At 42.9% G+C, this 20601-nt stretch overlaps 3 protein-coding genes across 11 annotated transcripts in view; 1 reads left to right on the top strand and 2 right to left on the bottom strand.

Moving 5' to 3' along the window:
• The window catches only part of LOC310829163 (integrin alpha-X-like), a 41157-nt gene extending 30057 nt beyond the window's left edge, over positions 1–11100 (top strand). For both annotated transcript variants that reach the window (XM_083707310.1, XM_083707311.1), the window contains 12 exons: positions 603–676; positions 1343–1484; positions 1593–1706; positions 1851–1930; positions 3422–3505; positions 5138–5216; positions 6312–6419; positions 7908–7994; positions 8137–8250; positions 8653–8745; positions 8943–9053; positions 9320–11100. In XM_083707310.1, the coding sequence (XP_083563436.1) occupies positions 603–676; positions 1343–1484; positions 1593–1706; positions 1851–1930; positions 3422–3505; positions 5138–5216; positions 6312–6419; positions 7908–7994; positions 8137–8250; positions 8653–8745; positions 8943–9053; positions 9320–9436 (1203 nt within the window). In that variant the 3' untranslated portion in view covers positions 9437–11100. The remainder of the gene's footprint in view (positions 1–602; positions 677–1342; positions 1485–1592; positions 1707–1850; positions 1931–3421; positions 3506–5137; positions 5217–6311; positions 6420–7907; positions 7995–8136; positions 8251–8652; positions 8746–8942; positions 9054–9319) is intronic.
• A 324-nt stretch (positions 11101–11424) lies between these two features.
• COX6A2 (cytochrome c oxidase subunit 6A2) lies at positions 11425–13132 on the bottom strand. The gene is made up of 3 exons (XM_083707613.1): positions 12913–13132; positions 11967–12109; positions 11425–11633 (listed from the first exon to the last, which is right to left on the bottom strand). Exons 1-3 carry the CDS (start codon positions 13004–13006, stop codon positions 11541–11543), a joined length of 330 nt encoding a protein of 109 aa, XP_083563739.1. The 5' UTR covers positions 13007–13132; the 3' UTR covers positions 11425–11540.
• Positions 13133–13846: 714 nt separating this feature from the next.
• Positions 13847–20601, bottom strand: part of LOC310829164 (integrin alpha-X-like) — a 32807-nt gene continuing 26052 nt past the window's right edge. For 5 of the 8 annotated variants that reach the window (XM_083707318.1, XM_083707312.1, XM_083707317.1 and 2 more), the window contains 9 exons: positions 20253–20332; positions 19913–19996; positions 19662–19740; positions 18843–18950; positions 18545–18625; positions 17860–17973; positions 17599–17691; positions 16808–16918; positions 13847–15912 (listed from right to left, as the gene is read on the bottom strand). In XM_083707318.1, the coding sequence (XP_083563444.1) occupies positions 15778–15912; positions 16808–16918; positions 17599–17691; positions 17860–17973; positions 18545–18625; positions 18843–18950; positions 19662–19740; positions 19913–19996; positions 20253–20332 (885 nt within the window). In that variant the 3' untranslated portion in view covers positions 13847–15777. The remainder of the gene's footprint in view (positions 15913–16807; positions 16919–17598; positions 17692–17859; positions 17974–18544; positions 18626–18842; positions 18951–19661; positions 19741–19912; positions 19997–20252; positions 20333–20601) is intronic. The other 3 variants (XM_083707314.1, XM_083707316.1, XM_083707313.1) reach the window with 2 other exon arrangements.

Here is a 20601-nt window from a genome sequence, read left to right on the forward strand (position 1 = left end):
TCCCAAAGGTTTCCATTGCCCCTTTTCTGCTTCAGACATTGTTGCTTTAAGAAGTCCCATGCACCTTGAGGTAGCAGCTCCTGTTGCTGTCTTCCACCACCCATCTGCTCCCCCATTCTGTATGTTAGCTGGTGGTGGGGAATTCCTCTTCAGTCTTCCCTTTTATCAGTCACCTGAACAGTAGGAGTGGAAACCACAGGGAAGAGAGATAGTACATGAGGTTGTTGTATGAGAGTGTGTGGGGTGGCTCAGCCCATTTTGGTTTTGGCCCTGCCCACAGCTGGCAGGCAGCTTCCAGAAGGTTAGGAAAGTGGGAAATGTGAAAACATTTTCACATTTCAGCTCTAGACAACAAAATTTTACTAGCTTCACCTATCCTCAAACTCTGACAATGTTTATATCCATGGGCATAGCCAGGATTTTTGTTGTGAGGGGCAAGACTTTTGTTGGGGGGGACAGGACTTTTGTTAGGGGGACAGAACCGATGTGATTGGTCAGTTATGTTAAGCAGTTCTATTGCTTTACTTGACCTAGGGGGCAGCTGTCCCTCACCCTCCCTTGACTATGCCCATGTCTGTACCCCACCTTTCTTCTCTTCACAGCTACATTTCCAAAAGAATTGTGGTGCAGATGGAGTCTGTAAAGACCAGCTAAAAACCTCCTTCAATTTCTCAGGGTAATGTATGTTTTTCTTCTTCATGTCACCCTACTGTGCTGCCCAGACTCACTGAACCTGGTGCCCAGAATCACTGAACCTGGTGCATATCAGGTGCTTGTGACTTCAGTGTTAGAGCATTGCAGGGTAGAATGCTAGGTCTCATCTCTTAGCCTCCCCCCATAATTTCATCTCTTCATGGCTTAATTAGAGCCAAGATGCAGAATACACTTTGATTTCCAAGGCTCATCTCTGAAACACATAATAATAAATGTAGTAACAATAATGTAGTAACAAAGGAGGATGGGCATGTAGAGAGTGTTCCCTCCCCACCCCCCTGAGCTTCTGTGGGCCGGGTCAGGGTCTCCACAATGGAGAGAATGACTTCCAGGCAGGATTGAGCCCTAAGACATATTGTCTTAGGATAAGGCTATTAGCAGCTACTACCCCGGAAGGCTATGATCTGCTTCCACTGTCAAAGGTCATATGCTTCTCAATACCAGTTGCAGAGAATCACAGGTGTGAAGAGTCACTATTGCACTCAGGTCCTGCTTGTGGACTTCCTATAGGCATCTGGTTTGCCACTGTGAAAATTGGATTCTGGTCTGGATGCGCCCTTGGCCTAATTTAGCAGGGTCTTCTTACTTTCTTAAGCTTAGAAGAGACCCTCTTCTTTTTTTCCTTCAGCATGGACACGCTGGTGGTGGGCCTGACCCCTGAGCTCAATGCTACAGTCTTCATTCGGAATGATGGGGAGGATTCCTATGGCACCACTATAACCTTCTTCTACCCTTCCGCACTGTCCTACCGCAGGCTCTCGCTATTGAAGGTATAAGAGGCAAAAGGTGGCAGTTCGGCAACAGGGGATCGGGGCTGGCCTAAAAGTTTGTTGCTCACTATCTTAACCAATTCCCCAATCTGATCCCTCCCACTGCAGTCCAACAGGAGAAATGTAGCTATTAAATGTGCTTCTACCCCTTCGGCAGAGGATGACCCCATGAGGAACACCACCTGTAACATCAACCACCCCATCTTTCGGGCTGGGGCTGAGGTAAAGTCCTTCTGTAAGCAAGTGGACCAGGGAACTGTGGTCATCTGATTAGGATCTCTACTCTAACAGAGTAGACTCCTCCTCTCTCCCCAAATAACACCTGGCTGCCCTCTCACTCATTTATTGTGTCATCATCTGTTGCAGGCTATTTTCATTGCCACCTTTTCCGTCTCCCAGAATGCAGATCTGGGGAGAGAGATACAGATCAATGCCACAGCTGGCAGGTAAGGTTTGATGTGCCTGGCTTGGGAGATGTTCCTATTTGACCAGCTTGAATCAGTTTCACTTCAATTGTCATGATGGCTAGGCCACATTCAAACTGGTTTGTAATGCAATCCCAATAAATTCTAATCAGAAGTAAGTCCCATTGAGTTACGGTAAATGAAACTTACAGTCACATAAGATTTGCAGCCTTAAATGTATAATGATGGGACTCAGAGAGTGTTCATTCATAAATAATTAATTATTTTTACCCCACCCATCTGGCTGGGTTTTCTCAGCCACTCTGGGCATCTTCCAACAGAAGGTTAAAAATGCATTCAAACATCAGTCATTAAAAACTTCCCTAAATACAGCTGCCTTCAGATGTCTTCTGAATGTCATATAGTTGTTTATTTCTTTGGCATCTGATTCTTTTTCATTTCCATGTGATAAAAAATAACAACCATACAGCAACTTACATTACTTGTATATGTATTTTTTTCGCAGATGCACATACTGTATGCATTTAGAAATGCATTTTTATATGCCACACTTTTGAGCTAAGAATTACATTGCAACATTCTGAGAAGCATGAAAACTAGAGGATAACTGCATCCCAATTTGCATATTAGTCTAGGAAATACAAATCAGGTCATGAGTATCCCTAATACATTCTAACAGGCAGTGGGATGGGGGAGAAATTTGACCCACTTCACATTTGCAAGCAAATCTACCTGATTCACCACCATATTCCCCAAACAGTATGGAAACCAAAACACAGGCACCCTTTAAAATCTGTACTTTTCTGAATTTTGGAATGCAGTTCTCCAGGCATGGAATGCTGACAAAAATGCATATGCTAAGCTAAAGTGTGCATACAAATAGGCTAGTGAAAATAGCATACAAAAATGTATTAGATTAGGAAAAATATAAATATTAGGCAAAATACACTTTGCAAAAATGTGTCTATAATTCAGAATCACACTTATTGGTATTTCAGTAGCCAGTATGTTGTGTAATGGTTAGAGTGCTGGACTACGACCTGGGAGAGACTAGGGTTCAAATCCCCACTCAGCCATAAAGCTCACTGGGTGACCTTGGGCCAGTCATCATCTATAATCCTAACCTACCTCACAGGGTTGTTGTGAGGGTGAAATGGGGAGGAGGAGAACCATGTACACCACACTGAGCTGCTTGGAAGAAAAGGTGGTGAATAAATGGAACAACTAAACAAATAAAAAAATATATATAATTCAGAATCACATATATAAATGTGAATAATAGAATTTTGGACCCAGATACTGGTGAATTTTCATGGGGACTCTTTAAAAAAACACAGACTGATGTGGAGAGCTGAACTTCAGAATGAAAAAGAGATAAAATGAAAGCAAAATGAACAGATTTACCAAGCCCTAATGTTGTAGAACCACAGTGCATGTAGCTGTGTATGATGGGGCAGTGGCATAGGTGATAATTGTTCCAGTCTTCACTCTGCCTCTCTCTCTCTTTTCTAGTGACAACAATGGCCCTGTCACTCCGGACATGATTCACCAAGTGAAGCTACTTGTCAAATATGCAGTATATGTCTTTGTTAATGCGTACGTGACTGCAAGTATTCTGGGAGCATCCCAGCCCACCACCCAGCTGCCCTTCTCAACTCACTATAGACTGTCAGAAGGCTTGTTTGCACAACCACTGTTTTTCTTAGGGCTAGTGCCCTAGAATAATGATCCTTCTGTACAAAGAAGAAATTCCAGCCATATATCCTTTCCTAATTATCATGGGTCTGTGTTTCATGGCGGCTCTATAATTTCAGCCACTAAATGGAACCCACCCCCTTTTTGTTTCAGGGGTTGAAAGAAATAGATGAAACAGCATTTGCTGGTTTTCCAGGGCTTGATTGGCTTTCAAAAGATTTCAACTTCAGCAGACCTCATAAGCCTATAAAGCAGAGATAGTGAACCTATTACTATTACCACCACCACTACTATTACTACTATTACTCAGTCTGATAGCAACACTGACCTCATACACGCCTACTCCATCTCTCTCCCCAAGAAGCTGCACATTTTCTATACTGGTTTAGATACTTTGGTGGAGGATAAAATAGTGGTCTTCTTGCAATCCTTTTGTATTAATCCCTAACAAAGTAATTAGGATCCATCTGGTGATATTTCCACATATACCGTATTTAGAAATCAATTTCTATTCCAATGCCTATTGAATTTTCAGCTTCCTCATTTTCTTCTGTTTAATTAATTATTTTGGATGAATTCAAGTTTAATGAATTTGAATCTTTTGGAATTTGCCACTTCTGATTTATTGGATAACCCCCATTTTGCAAATAACTGGCCAATTTCTGTTTGCTGGCTATTGCCCTGCAGCATGCTGTTTGTTGGCTATTGCCTTGCAGTGTAATACTAAGCATGTCTACTTGCAAGTCCCACTGAATTTAACAGGGCTTCCTTTCAGCCAGATGTGCATCATAATAATAATTTAAATATTTTTATTATTTATACCCCACCCAAATGGCTGGGTTTCCCCAGCCACTCTGATCAGCTTACAGCATATATTGAAACATAATAAAACATCAAACATTAAAAACTTCCCAATACAGGGCTGTAGTTCTTTATCTCCCTGACATCTGAAGGGAGGTGTTCCACAGGAGGACGCCATTACTGAGAAGGCCCTCTGCCTGGTTCCCTGTAATTTCGCTTCTCACAGTGAGGGAACCAGCAGAAGTCTCTTGGAGGAGGACCTCAGTGTCCAGGCTGAATGATGGGGGTGGAGATGCTCCTTCAGGTATACTGGGCTGAGACCATTTAGGGCTTTAAAGGTCAGCACCAACACTTTGAATTGTGCTCTGAAATGCACTGGGAGACAATGAAATTCCTTTAGGACTGGTGTTATATGATCCCGGCGTCCAGTCACCAGTCTAGCTGCCGCATTCTGGATTAGTTGTAGTTTCCGAGTCACCTTCAAGGTGATATCAGCATAGCTGATATCAATCACTTACTCACTTTTCTTAGTTCAATCAGAATATACTCGTTTCAGGAGGACATGCTAAAATGAATGGCATTGGCTGCTAGAAAATATTGACCCCATCTAAATTGCCATAGCAATGCTATGCTTTGATCTTCCAAAAAGCCATTGGAATGCATTGGTCAAACCCAGATTGATTGCTTTATTACATAGTGATTTTTCTCAGACCCCCACCTCTTTTCTTCCAGTGTTGATCTGTCAACCAAGTATGTCAATTTTTCTGCTGGTCAGGAAGACGGAAATCAGACTGTGGAACATCGCTATGAGGTGAGGGGTTTGTGGAGCATTGTGGAATTAAGAATTTGAAAAAGGCAAAATTTCTGTGGATCAGGTTTAGGGAATAAATCCAGACCTTCAGCTAAGGGCTTCAGAGCAGCACAACACAATATGTCATACTGGAGCCACTCTGGAGAGTGTGGTTGGCTGCATCCCTCTTGCAGGACATCATCTTGTATTATGTTGCTCTGAAGCTGTTCTGGGAAATGTAGGCAGAAAGAAGAGGCATGGTGGGTGTGCGCAAGCAGCACAAAACAAGCTCCTTGGTTTAAAAGTTTAAAAAGAGGGAAAGAGCCCTCCCCCACCTTGTACATCTGCTATCCTGGCCTCAAGGCTGCCACTGCTTGAGCCATATAGTAGGTGAGAAGGGCTTGGCAGTACAACAATCATTTGTAGGATGGGGATGGGAAAATATGTCACATTTGGTTTCTATCAGTTTCTCAAATTTCCAGTCTTAAGTTCAGTTCTCCACATTTCCACATCAGTTTGCTTAAAAAAAAAAAGTTCTCATGAAAATTCACCAGTATTTTAGTGCAAATTTCTCCCAATATACATGTCGTATACAATTTTACCTAATTTATACATTTGTGCAAAGCAATCTTCCTGAATAAAATGCATTTTGGTTTATTATTCTGTGTGTGTGTGTGTGTGTGCACGCGCGCACACGCGCGCGTACATTACCCTAGTATTTGTATATGCATTTGGCTGGAGAACTGCATCTCAAAATTTGGAAAAGTGTGCATTTCAAAGGATGACTGTTTCATTTTGCACATTGCTTCAGAAAGTACAAATGTTTTTTCATGTTTGAGGTTTTACTACTGTATGTTTTTATATGTACTGCAAGCTGCCCAGAGTTTCCCAAGCCAGATGGGCAAGGTATAAATAATAAAATTATTATTGTTGTTGTTGTTGTTATTATTATTATTATTATTATTACCTTAGGTAGATTTGACTTTAAATGCATATTGAATTTAATTTCTCTTCCATCCTTATTGTGGAATGGGGAAAATATATCTTGGTTAGTGATAGCAATGGGCTGATTGTTGGGCTCCTGTCACATTTATACAGGTTCTTCTTCTTGTTTAGGTGAAGAACACATATACACGAAAGGTTCCTGTCTCAATCACATTTCAGTTCCCTGTGCAACTGAATGGGACATGGGTGTGGAATGCATCCGCGGACATCCTTCCTGAGGTATATCCTTCTGAGACCAAATATGATTTATTTTTGGTTAATAGGACTGAATTAAGTACTGGTGTAGCAATAGTATACAACCAGAAATTTTTCAACCTTCATAATACTAGAACTTGGGTTACCCAATAAAATTGATTGGCTGGAAATTCAAGGGGGACAAAGAAAATACCCCTCCACATACCACATCAATTTATGGCTCTCTTTCAATAGAGGAGGGTATATCCAGAGTGGGCCATCTCCTTCTCTATGTTCTAGTGGCAGGGCTCATTCAGCAAACTCCTTTTGTATGAATGAAGCCCCTCCCAGTTTCAATGCTGCCTATTCAGTTCCTGTGCTAGATTTGAGTGAGATTTAATTGGAGAATCTTTTTAAAGCCATTTTGAGAGCCTCTCCAGGCTATTGTATAAGTAAATAGAGGCAAATTAGACAAAATTATGGAGAAACAAAAAATTCCTTCCAGTAGCACCTTAAAGACCAACTAAGTTAGTTCTAGGTATGAGCTTTTGTGTGCATGCACACTTCTTCAGATACACTGAAACAGAAGTCACCAGACCCTTCTATATAGTGAGAAGGTGGGGAGGGGTATTACTCAGAAGGGTGGTGGGAGAGAGACCTGGTCTGAACAAAGACATTGGATTCTTATCTCATTATACATGACAAAGCCATCTTTCACCTTCTCACCCCTTGCTTTTTCCTGTAAGACCTATTGCAGTCGTTAAGAGTCGTCAACAGGCTCATCAGAGCTATCTGCCAATCACCCATTCCCACCACCCTTCTGAGTAATACCCCTCCCCACCTTCTCACTACATAGAAGGGTCTGGTGACTTTTGTTTCAGTGCATCTGAAGAAGTGTGCATGCACACGAAAGCTCATACCTAGAACTAACTTAGTTGGTCTTTAAGGTGCTACTGGAAGGAATTTTTTGTTTTGACTATGGCAGACCAACACGGCTACCTATCTGTAACTAAAATTATGGAGGATAGCCCTATCAGTGGCTGCTGGCCATGAGTGGAGAATAGATCCTCCAGGTTCAGAGGCAGTGTTGCTGACTAACAGGTGTTGGGACAAACAACAGTGGATGGCTGTTTCCATCACAGTCTACTTGTGAGTTTCCTAAAAGTACCTGACTGGTCATTGCTGGACCTGCTGTTCCTTTTATCTGATTCATGAGAGCAAGTTTTACGTTCTTCCCTACCTGCTGGTTCTATGGTCGCAACAAAAGAATTAAAATCTGCCCTCTACCCATAAGCATGAACAGTGTCAGACTTCCATTGCTGCTTAGCACGCCTCTTCCCACTGTCATTCTCAGTACAGTTGAACCATGCTACCTAACCTGTGTTAAGAGATATTCTGCATGTGCCCTGAGCCTTGAACTAGCATACTTGTTTAGACAAACAGTGTGGAAATACATGAATTACAAGTGAAAGGCTTCTGTGATGGCTATTCTTAGCCTCTTACATATATGAAATTTGCTTTCCCTTTCCCTAGATGAACCACCTAGCTCAGTGTGCCCCTGAAGCAGACACCCAAGGGGCCAAAGATTTTGTGGCAGAACTAAGAAAGAATTCCATTCTGGTGAGTACATCCCCACTGTAAAGTACATCCCCTTATTTCAGAAGCACCTGGACTGGGTGACTCTGGGGACCCCTTTAGGTTAAGGGGTAGCTATACTCAGCATCAGCACTTTATCTGAGGATATCCTTGTACCTCCTTCCAGGACTGCTCTGTGGCCACCTGTAAAACAATCCGGTGCAACATTCCATCCCTGGGGCAGAAGCAACCACTGGAGTTCAGCATCAAGGGGAAGATGGGATTCCAATGGGTCTCCCAGGTATGAAGGCCACTGCTGAGGCTCTATTGGTGCAGGGGTGGGAAGGTCATGTAAGATGTTAACATGCTTCTGTGCGGCACACCCAAACCAGCTGCATCTTTGGGTGCAGCCATTCTATGAACCCCAGGAACTCTTCTTCAGTGGTGACCAGACTTCTCAACAGAACCCTCACCAAATGACAGTTCCCATGATTCTTTGGGGGACCCTATGACAATACGTTATACAAATAATTTAAGTTGCTGTATAGTAGATATGCTCACAGTCAGTTACATCTCTATACCAACAAAGCAACTTTTTTTTTTTAAAAAAAAGAGCCAGTTACTCCTTTTGGATCCCTTCTTGGTGAAATCTTTCAGGCAAGTATCTTTCCCACCTCTGAGAGGGTTTGTCTCTGTCTTTCAGACCCAGCAGAAGAAAGTGACCTTGGTGAGCTCAGCAAAGATTTCTTACGATGAGAAAATATATACTCAGAAAGAGGGCCTTCCACAGAATCAGGTAATGATAGGTCAAAAGGAGACACACTATCCATATGCCATAGCTAGGAGCCAGGACATCTCCAGATGTTGTCTAGAAGAAGTTAGCATTCCAGGCTACCTTTTGTAGCTCTGGATGAGGCACTGTTCAAGTGAATTAACCCTAGTGCATGACGTCACCAGGTTCTCCCTCTCAGTTTTTCCCCTCTTACCCTGTAGGCGAATACTGTGGTGGAATTCCTGGAGCCTTACAACTACCTTCCTGTTATCATTGGCAGCAGTGTGGGGGGACTCATTCTTCTTGCCCTGATTGCTGCTGTTCTTTACAAGGTGAGGACTGACATTTAGAAGTATGCTTATAAGTGAAGGGAGGGCCTCTGGGAGTAACTTTGGCCCACATCAAACACACACAAGTAGGGAGATGGCTGGGGCAGAAAGCTGCCACACCTAAGTGGGGGTGCCCAGTGTACGAACGTGGTCTATACTTGTTTCATTGATTCTTCTGGTGCCATTTACCCATTACCCCCAGGATAAGCAAACCCTTCATCTGAATTTTCTCTCTGTGTGTGTTTGTTGCTCTCTTCCCTTCTTTCCAGGTTGGCTTCTTCAAACGACAGTACAAACAAATGATGGAGGCAGGAGATGGTGAGGTGGCGGGATCCCCACAACAAGACAGTGGTGCTGGCCCCAGTTCTGCTGCTACTAAAGGATAGCCAATCCCACAACCCATGCCTTCTATAGGGTATCTTATAGTATGCCCACAATAATCAAATGGACTGAACAAGATGAGATAATTGCTCCTGAACATAACTGAGGTCTGCTTCATAGATTGCAGTTTCCTTAAATAGAAAGAAGTTTGATGGTAGAAAATGACCGTCGCATGTATGACAGTTGCTCACATGCTGAGTTATGTTGGGGGGTATGTATGTGTGCACACAGATAAATATGTACATGTGACATCATTACAGGTGATAACCTATGCAGGCGTCTCCCCACTTACATGGGGGTTACATTCCCAGGTACCGTGCATGTATATACAGTCATACCTCGGGTTACAGCTGCTTCAGGTTGCATTTTTTTCAGGTTGCAGACCGCTGAAACCTGGAAGTACTGCAGACAGGCAGATGCGGGTTGTGAACACTGCGGGTTGCGAACGTGCATCCCGCATGGATCACGTTCGCAACCCGAGTGTCCACTGTACGTGAAATCATGTGTAGTGGGGAACAGCATCTAAAAAGCGGAACTCCACTAAAAAGCCATGAAAATTACTCCCTCCAAACCTCCTTTCTCAAACTCCAATTCTCTAAGGCCTCAAAGATCAGTGCAAGGGCTTATGGAATTACTAGCTATTTTCCCACTATTTTCGTGCCATTTTTGCAGTTTTTCTGTTCTTTTCAGGCCATTTTTGCCCTGCTCACACATTTTTGCAGTTTAGATTAATTTATTTAATTGTTTCCCAAAACTTCACATGTTCATGCGCAAGTCAAACATGCATAAGTGGAGAAATGCCTGTACCAGGAATGGACAACTTGTGGTCCTCTAGCTGTTGCTGAATAGCTCCCTGATGGGAATTGGAGTGTAATGCCAGGTGGAGGACCACAGGTTCCCCACTCCTGACATACACACAGTCCTACAAAAAAGTGCTTTTTTATGCAGGAAAATATGCCTATCATGGCTTTGAAAGCTAGGGATCATGGCTTCTAATCCCTATGTCTATGGGCTGGTGAATTTCAGTCATACGTTGCAGACGTGTGAGAAAGAGTGCCTTATGTTTGTAGCACATCCAGCAATACACCTGTGGTAAAATGTTATTGTCCTTATAAGCAGACTGAACAGCAGCATCTTAGCTGCTGGAAGGGAGACTGAACCAAATTTATGTGGTCAAGGGGTGAGGCATAAGTGTCTTGCACAGTTCCTTCTCAATCTTCCATAACAATTATTCATTGGTCCCTGCCCTTGTACTCCAGATATAACTATCTCTACCCCCAAATTCTCCCAGCTTTTGCAAAAAGAAAGGGGAGAGGTTTTGAATAAATGGATCATGGAAGGAAAAAAGGTCAAATATCTGCAAATGCACTTATTACCCATAAATTAATCCTGGCCCTGGGTTTTAAGATCTCAGGCACAGCATTTAGATGAAATGCTTTTAGGTGAAATGCTGGGATTTTTCTGCCTGGGGACCATGTTCCCTTACTGGAGATAGATGTATCAGATTGTTCCTCCTGCAGCTTAATCTGATGTGCAAACAGTTGCTGCCTGAAGAAGTCTCGTGGTTGGTTGTTTCTTTCATTCACAGTTATGCTGCATCTTGAACTTGGTATGTGGATATAAATTTATAACTATCAACATTTTTAAAAAAAGAATTACATGATGCAAATTTGAGCAAAATACACATGAAGTCATCCAGGTCTTTAGGAACTGTAAACATAGGAAGCACAGCAATGCAAGGAAGATCAGCTGCAATCCTGACAGATTTTTCACTGTTAATTGGCTATCAGGACTTCTTCAGGGGTGGGGTTGAACATCTCAAGGCTAACCTCAGCAGCCGTGGCTGAAAGCTATCATCTAAAGCACTAGGCATCAACTGTTTCCCAGCTGACCTCTTTTCCCTGAAAATTTGACAGAAGAACACTCCCCCCCTCACACACACACATTTCCCCAAACTGCCTCCAATACAATACAATTTGAAATACCAAGAAAGTGCTCCACCCATCAAAATGAGATTTTATTATCCCTGGAAACCTGTCTCAAAGCAGTAATAAAGTTATTCAGGGGTATATGCCTTCCTGTCCCCCCGTAAGAAAGAATGGCAGTGGTTCAGTGGTGGCTGTCTCCTTCATAACCTGTGGGCAGTGGGTTGGTGTGAGGGTTATGAAATAAGGTGTGATTTCCATCACCCCAGGGGAAAGGCTGAAAAAGAAGGAGAGAGAAAGAGAACTGAGGGCTAGATTGCCAGTACCCCCCCTTCCATCTATTTATTTTTTAAACTGCATACCCCTTAATATAATGAAGACAATCATTACAATGATATTTTTAAAAGCAGCTGGCACAGTATGATGTAAAATAGCAGACAACTAAAACCATAGAATAAAAACCAAAGTCAGCTGACATTTTAAAAGACTAAACAATAATTCACATGGTGTCCTTTGAGTATCAATATCCCAAGCCACATAGCTTGACCTATCTGTTTTGGAAAATGATTCCCCCTAATCCATTATCAGAACTCTCCTGCTTAATTCTTACCTTTGATCGGAGGCGCAGGTGATGATATGGGATGAACTCAGGTGGTTCATGCGGGTGATTTGCTTGTTGCAGATAGACATTCAACATGCAGACACCCACTCCAGGAAGTGCCACCACAAAGGACAAGATTTTCCATGTTCGCACTGCATCACAAATAGGAAAAAGGAAAATCCCAAATGCAAAGCATAAACTGCAGCAGATGGCATTGGTGTGGTGTTGTGGCATCCACTTCCTTGGAGCAACACAATGCCTCCTTGTGTTATCCTGAGCCACTGGCACATTTTGATTCTCAGGGGGCAAGTACCCTCTGCCCAGTACCTACTCTATGATCTGCTGTTGCACAGTGCCCTCTAACAGACAAATAAGGTCATTCTCAAGGTCCCTTTCTTTGCTGTCCTTTTTTGTGGAAAACAGATCAGATACCAAATCACCGGCATCTTTCCAAGAGTACAAACCCAGAGGGAAAGCAATGGGGTAGTACATTTCAGTTAATTGGCTGGGTGTGTGTGTAGAGAAAGGGGCACTTATAGAACTAGATAGTGGAAGATGCCGTCACTTTAATATGTACTTAGCTTCCTAGGACAGACACTTCTCCAAACCTAATAGGGACCCCATTCCAAAAGGCATATGCTAATACATAATACCTTGCATAGTGTCCCAATAACAGATTATTAAAGGAAGCAAAGGTCTTTTGAAACAAAAATTGGGCAAGGGACAGGCAAGTGGAAGCAAGGAGCAAATAAAATCTCAGGCATCATTTATGTCCCCCAAGTTAAAATAAAGTTTCTTAAAATTAATTTTTAAAAGTGTATACTTTCCCCTGAACTATTAAGGTAAAAGAAAGAATAAATAGATAGCAATCATTACCTAAGAACAGTGGTGCTGCTCAACAATTTTTCAGTAATCATTTATGCTATTGGCCTTGTCTCTTACTGAATTCACTTACCACCTGACCCATCACCGTGGTGCCCACTAGCCGCTGCTGTGGCAAGCTTTCGTCCGTGGGCCACCAGTCGTGTAGCCCTCCACCAGGGAATCATGTGTGAAGCCAAGGACGTCCAAGGTTGTCAACAATAGAGGTCTCTCCTCGTCGGGCTGGTTGGTCTCTCTTCACTCTCCTGTGTTTAAGGCCTTCCTGCACACTCCCTACACCACAGCCCTCTCCTCCCCTTTGCCAGACCTGACAGTTATGCCCATCTGACCATGCTTGGCCAATCAATCTCAGAGACAAACATAGCCCAACTTGAATATTATCCAGGAAGGCCATCGACTAACACTTGTTTAAAGACCAAGGTCTCATTACCCTTGGCTTGAGGCCCAGGAACCAACCAACCTCTTCTCCCCACCCTTGGATTCCTGGGGTCTATTTATAGCTATACTCAAAGCAAATGCAGAATGCCCAGTCTTCAGAGGGTGTCTAGCAGGGAATACTCTAGTTGCGTTAATAAGATAAGAATGGGGCTACTAGGACACATTATAAGTAACATATGACAAAGTATGTGCTGAAATTTAACTTAAGTCTTATGTCAAATTGAAATTTGGTGTTTGAGATAGTATGACATTTTTTGCAGAATTATGACATGTTTCCCTAAACACTATTACTTCCATCTAGGCTGGTTGAGCATGGGCTTCCCCACTTTCATGCTTCTGCTTCTTTGACAGATTTATTTCCCTACCATGTTTTGCTTTTAGTTGTCCACTAGAGCCTAGCTCTCCCTTTTTCTAAACCTTTAAGAACCCTTTTTCTAAACCCTTTAAGACTTATCCTATTCTCGCCTTCAGATCTCTCTTCACTGCCAACTATGTGACTTCTACATCAGTAAAGAGCATCAAGTAATGGCAGTCAGATTCAGTGCATATTACACAGCTATGTGACATCATGAAATGCAAATGTGCAACTTTATTCAAAGAAACCAAAACAGCTCAGACCCAGTGAACACAGGAACTCTTCCGAATGGCCTCCCACCTCTCCTCTGCATCTAGCCAGTCCGTGACAAACATGCAGTGACATCCCTGCATGATGGCAACTCATCCACAAACCCCCAGTTCCAAAGAATGCCCTCCTGCTACCAAGGCACCAGCTCACACACCCCACCGTACTCTACCACCCAAGCTTTGATGCCATCCTCACTCTTTAGCAAGTGACACTCTTCTGGTAATGGTCACGAGAACACAACTACCGTAAATCTAGATTCCACCATAAAACCACTGGATAATTCTTCTAAATAAATGAACATTTTAAAGTAACCAACCTTTTGCTTTAAATGTACCCTTTAAAAAAAGGAAAGAAGGAAGAAAGGAAGGTATTTGAGCCGAAACACATGGGGCCAGTAAAAAAAGCATCCTTTCTACCATCTTCGAAATATATTTCTCTACAACCCTGTAGCATAGTCCCATGGCAATATCCCTGTTGCAATATTCTGTTGCAACAGAAACAGTGTGTGGCATCTTAAAGACTAACACATGACAACGTAAACTTCTGTGGGCTAGAGTTTAATAAAACTGGAAACAATGGGGAGGGGGTGCTTTTCCAAGTTTGTTTGTTGTTTTTTCAAATCAGTTTTTAATTACCTTATTTTAGCATTTTGAGATGTATTTCTCTTTTTCACACTGCTGAATGCTTCCGTTTTGTGTAAGGTTGTCTCTAGGGGTTGACAAATCTGTCAATTTTGATTTCTCTTCAGGTTCTTCTTTTTTACTTATAAAAATAATTTGATACTGCTATTTATAAAAAATAGAGTTGTTTACAACAATTGTACACAAAACAATACAATTCAAGTTGTTAAATTTGCCACACTTCCACGTCACTTTGCAGTAATTTTTTAAAAGACAGTCCTCATGGAAATTCATCAGCATTTTAATCCAAATTTCCCCTACTATATATTTTTGCAAGCAGTTTCCCCATATATTTTACATATTATTTCATTAGTATATGCATTTTATACATGCTTTCCTATAATCCACACTTTTTTAGTCAGAAGACTGCATCACAAAGTTCGGGGAAGGGCAAATTTTGAAGGCTAGCTGTGCTGTGATTCATGCATTGTTTCAGAAACTGAATTAGTTAGGTTCACATGAAACAGCAAACCAAACCAAGTTTTTCCCTCAACTCTAGTTGTCCACACCACTATCTCTTACTTTCCCCCTCAAAAACCCACAGTACCAGCATAATATTTCTCAGCTTCAAATACAACCAGTGCTTTCAATTCCCTTAATCATTGTACTGCCTAAATGAAAACGTGCTACCAAGGACACTGAAGACTCCATTATTCCCCTTTCAATAGGCTTTGGATCAAAAATTGTTTGAGAGAATCCTAGTTTGACATCCTCAATGACATTTTTGCAGCACAATTGAAGTCGCCTTCCAATTCTATCAGCCCACAGAATTAGATGTAAATTTGTGCTAGAAATGTGGCACATTATGCTGGGGATAAACTGTAATACTGTGGTCCTTTTTTATATCCAGTCTGCTGAAGGGGTAAAAGGAGAATCTCTCTGGTTAAGGAGAAATGTCACAATACATGATGATGGTCAAGAGCTTAGATGTCTTTTAAAGGAGGGGGAGGATTCACAAAAAATAGGGCTATTAAAGAGCTACAATGGATCCTCTGAATCCCAGTCACTAGGGAGCAACAATGGGGGGAAATCTATTGCCTCCAAGACCTGTTTGTCTCAGAAGCATCTGGTTGACCACTGTGGGAAACTAGACATTTGGTCAGGTCCTGCAAGGCTCTTCTTATGTCCTTAAAATGGGCATTTGGGGGTTACCTTCCCCAGAGTATCGAAAAGCCGCAGAGGAACAGGAGATTTATTAGTAGACAGTGTCTTTGCTGGGAGGAGAGGTGTCTAGGTCCTGAGGGTTGGGTTGTGAGGCTGGATCTGCAGCTTCGTCACCAGCCCCAGCCTCAGTAAGCATCTGCTTATATTGGCGCTTGAAGAACCCAACCTAGAAGGAAAGAAAGGAGCAGGGAGCAAGTGAAAGAGGAGGATAGTGTTACATTTCACTCTTCTAGAAATATAGTGCTTTATTTCTGAGATTCTGGCATGGAAATCATACCCTTTGATTGCAGCAGAAGCCATTTGCCTCCCACCCACCTAGGATTACCCCACTGAGGAGAGGAAAGCACTCTGAACATGCTCAAGAAGCACATGCTTTCTGTTGTCACTTCACAAACAGAAATGCAGGCATCACCAGCCTTTTGGGACCTTTGCAAATGAAAGAAACTGTCATGGGCTGCACACACACACACACCACAATCTACTCTATTTGCTATACTAAACTGCTGCTTTTAAGCCTAATTTCAGTGAGGGGGGCAGGCATAGCAGACCATTTTGGAATTAGGGAAGGCTTTTGTAGATGCCATTGTGGGCTTCCACATTGTTGGTTGTCCCCCAAGCTGGTGAGGCTCACTTGATTCAGTGTTAAATTGAGTAGTGTCATCAGCCCAGCCCTGTGGAATGCACTTCCAGTAGAAATTTGACAGGCACCATCTATATTAACCTTTAAAGATTAGCTGAACACTTTTCTTTGCCACCAGGCTTATGCAGGCAATTAAGAAAAACATATTCTGTAAAAGTTAGTTGATGACCTGTGGTTTTCCTTTTTTAAAAGTGTGTGTACATACATACACACATTGTAAACCACCTCAATTTTTTTAATGCAATTGCAGTATAAACAAATAAATATGACACATATGTGAACCTGACATCTTATGTCAGGTTGGTGTGGTTTGCCGAAAATGGCCTCACAGACCAAATTCAGAAGCCTTACAAACCTTCCCTACATCTGGATTAAACCCTCCTTTGCTTCTCATTAGATTCCCCCTGCAACTCTGCCTCACCTTGTAGAGGACTGCAGCAATGACAGCAAGAAGGACAAGCCCCGCAATGGCACTGCCAATGATCGCAGGCAGGTAGTTGTAGAGCTCTATTCGTTCCACCATAGTCTGCACCTGGGTGGGAGGAAAGTGAACAGAACCAGACTAACCAAGACATCCTGATGTCATCCTCTAACCCAAGTGCTGGGACGAGTGGGAGGCCAGAGGTCCAGCTGCCAGTTTTCTGCTCTTGCTCCCCCCCCTCCCTTAGTCCAACGGTAGACATCTCTGGCAGAAAAACCCAGGAGTTTAGACCCCAGCTATAAGCACTGGGTGAGGCTGCTGCTCCCCCTGCCCTGAAAGCAGCATCATATCCTTATAGTTCAGAGTCTAAAGGTGCCTAAAGACTGCCAGGATTTTGCAGGAGGGATTGAAACACATACCAAAATGTAAGGTTTGCACAACTGAAGTGGATTAAAGGGTTTTGCTGCCCTAGTGCAACAAATCCACTTCAAAAAAATACTGGACTTTTTGTGGTTTGGAAAGTGATGGGGAACTGCATTGGAAAGTGTTGGGCAAACAACTGATTACTGGGAAGATGCATAAACACTCCAAAAGCAAATCAGGATCAATGCAGAATGAATACTTGCCATATCACAAATGTTCAGTAAAACCACTGTCTAACTCTCAAATGTTCAGTGCCTAACCACTGCATAAGCTTTGTGCAAGCAAATCAGAATGAAGGATGAATAAGCAGGTTATCTGAGGGAGTCCTAAAATCAACTAAGTGCACCACTGCCCCTTCCCCCCATTACCTGGGCCTGTGCAAAGCCTTCCTTCTGTGTATATTTTTTCTCATCATAGGAAATCTGTGCCATGCTCACCAAGACAACTTTCTTCTGCTGGATCTGGGGAAGAGAGAGCAATTCCTTCTGAGAGAGGGGAATCCCTTGTCAGGCACTGACAAGTTGCTGACCAGCAGAGCAAATTAACATTTTGCAGGTCACAAAAAGGTTTTGCTTTGTTGTTTTTTAAAAAAACCTCAATGTAATACCCATTAATGGCAATCTCTATACCTGAGATGCCCACTGGAAACTGGCATCCCCCTTGATCCTGAATTCCAGTGGCTCCCGTGTCTTCAGTGACAAAATGTCACAACGGATTATCTTGCAGGAGGCTACAGAGCAATCCTAAGAGAGGTGGAAAGATAAGCTGGGGTGAGCAAGGCCAAAGGGAAAACTCACTGCTGAGAAGATATCTTCAGTCAGCATACAGCATGGCAATTCAACATCCTGAAAACATCTACTTTCTTTTTATTAAAGAAGTTTCTAGCCGCCATAGTTCCGAGGATGATCTCTGCTGTTATTATAATATGCTTCTTTAATCCCATTCTTCCTCCAAGGAGTTGTCTCTCCACTCCTGTTATCATCCCAACAGTTCTGTGAGGCAGGTTAGACTGAAAGAGAGTAGCTAGCCCAAGATCATTCAGAAGGTTTCATGGCTGAGTGAGGATCTGAACCCAGACTTCCCTAGCCCTAGTTAAATGCATCTAAACACAACATCACGCTAGCTCTAGATAGCTAGGAGCTTCAAGTCCTGCTTTTGGGCTTACCACAGGCATTAGCTGGCTACTTTGAGAACAGGCATTAGCTGGATGGAAGGGGCCAGTGATCTGATCTGGCAGGGCTCTTCTTGTGTTCTTTTATATACAACAATCGACATAGGTGATCCTGGGGAAAGGCTGCAGTATGTTAAACTCACCAGAAGGGGGAGGTCCTTTGTCACTGGGAAATCTTTGGTGCCAGCACTTTCTCTCTCCAAGACACACTTGGCAAACTGAGACTGTGGGAAAAGAGACAGTTTAAATAACCAGCCTTCCTTCTTGGAGGTCCTAGGTTCAAGCCAGCCCCACATCTGGCAGGCTGGGAGTGGGATATGGCATGCTTTTAATCTGCGGTTCCTATTTCCCCAACAAGATAAATAGGTGAGCAGAGGCACTTCATTAGAGATTAGGGTGATTATACATTGGGGTGGTTAGAGAATGAGCAGATAATTATACCTGGGAAGAGACAACCTGAGACACATTCCACACCTGGATCCCTTTCAGTTTTACAGGGATCTGAAATGTCACAGAGATGGGGACATTTCGTTGACGGAGATTTTTCACCTGAAAGTGAAATAGACACTTTTCAAGGCAGACAGAATGCACCATGGGTCCTGGATGTCTTCTTCCACCCCACTCAGTACCATTTGAAACCTGGACAGTGCCCAACTCCCTCCCATTCTCCCTGTGTCCCCATCAGGCACAACCACCCTGGGTCAACCCATGAACCACACCAGATCCAGTCCCAAATTAGTTTGGGGGTAGGGTTAAAGCTTAATTAGCTGTCAGAAAACTAATTAAACATATGGCCGACAGGGGCTAGGACCCAGTGCCCTTTTCCAAGCAGCTTCTTCTGCAGGGAATTCTCAGTACCCCAACCAAAGTCATTTCCAGGTAGTCTGTTTATTTAGCATTCATCCTGGCTGGTTTGCACCAAGTCTGATTTGCGGAAGAAGCAGGTTTGTTGCACAAGAACCCCAAATCAACTTTCATTAAGCAACTTGAATTTGCCAGTATATGACTGAATCTCACTCAAAAATAGTGACAGACCAGAAGCACCTCAAACTACAATGCCCTGGATTATTATGGCAAACTAAACAAATATAAAACTAATATAAGTCTACAGAAATCCTGGCTTCAAGTAACCTCACTTTTAAAGCTTTTGTTGAGATCTTATTCTTGCCCATCATTCTTTTATTATCCTCTCCTTGCCTGTACCATTTTCCTCTTCCTACCAACCACCAGCCACCCTTTGCCATCCCCTTTGCCCTTCACCTCATATCGATGTTCCACATTCTTGCTTACATCCTCTTGGCCAGCTGTGAAGTTAATGTACTTGGTTGACTCCTCAATGCTGTGAAGATGAAAGAGAAATGAACATCCGTGAGAAAGGGGACCAGGCTAGGATAGTGATGGGAAAGGGAGATCTCAGAGGTAATATTCATGTGAGTAGGAATCAGGGTTAGCTCTATTAGAGGGCATTCTACAAGCACCGCTTTACCCCTAAAACATCCATAATTACTTACGCTGTGACAATGATATACACAGCATATTTGACAGGCAACTCTGCTTCGTGAACCATATCCTTGGTGATGTTGCCACTGTTGTCACTGGGCAAGTGGAAGAGAACAGATATGTTAGTTTTTTTGTTTAAGGGCTTGAACATCATGCACTATTCCATCATGCTCTGCTTCATACATTAGTGTTTCCATCATGTACTACATCGAGCACCACTGCCCTGTCACAATGCAGCCAGATCTGTTTCACACTCCTCTTCCTCCCCTCCAAACCCAACGTGCCCCTTACATTATAGGAAACATGGGGTCCATATTAGGCCACATAAAGCTGCAAAACTGTGAACATCACCTGTTGGCACTGGCCATGATCCGCAGAGTGTCGCCTAGATCAGCATCTGGGGAGACGTCAAATGTGGCAATGAAGATAACCTGAAATACACCAACATATGATATGATTTCTTATTTCTACATGTGAAGGTTTATATGTACGGAGGGCTTTCCTTAGAGAAGGTAGTCTTTACCTGGACTGCCCTTAACACATGAACCTGCAATACTTTGAGTGAGACCACCGACATATCTAAGCTAATCTTGCCTACTCTGGCTGGCAGCAGCTTCTGAGGGGGAGATTTATTAACCCTATCCTGCTGCCAGCATGGTGTAGTGGTTAAAGTGCTGGTCTAGGACTTGACAGACCAGGG

Source organism: Podarcis gaigeae, assembly GCF_964106915.1.
Source record: "Podarcis gaigeae genome assembly, chromosome: 13".
Lineage (NCBI taxonomy): Eukaryota > Metazoa > Chordata > Lepidosauria > Squamata > Lacertidae > Podarcis > Podarcis gaigeae.

What these genes read in the sequence shown, in the direction of transcription:
- COX6A2 (XM_083707613.1), bottom strand. Translation starts at nt 13,006, where the DNA reads ATGATTCCCTGGTGGAGGGCTACACGACTGGTGGCCCACGGACGAAAG. An exon ending in CCACGGTGATGGGTCAGGTG is followed by an intron (nt 12,110 to 12,912) that starts GTAAGTGAATTC and finishes TTTGTGATGCAG; the next exon opens with TGCGAACATGGAAAATCTTG. An exon ending in ACCTGCGCCTCCGATCAAAG is followed by an intron (nt 11,634 to 11,966) that starts GTAAGAATTAAG and finishes CTTCTTTTTCAG; the next exon opens with CCTTTCCCCTGGGGTGATGG.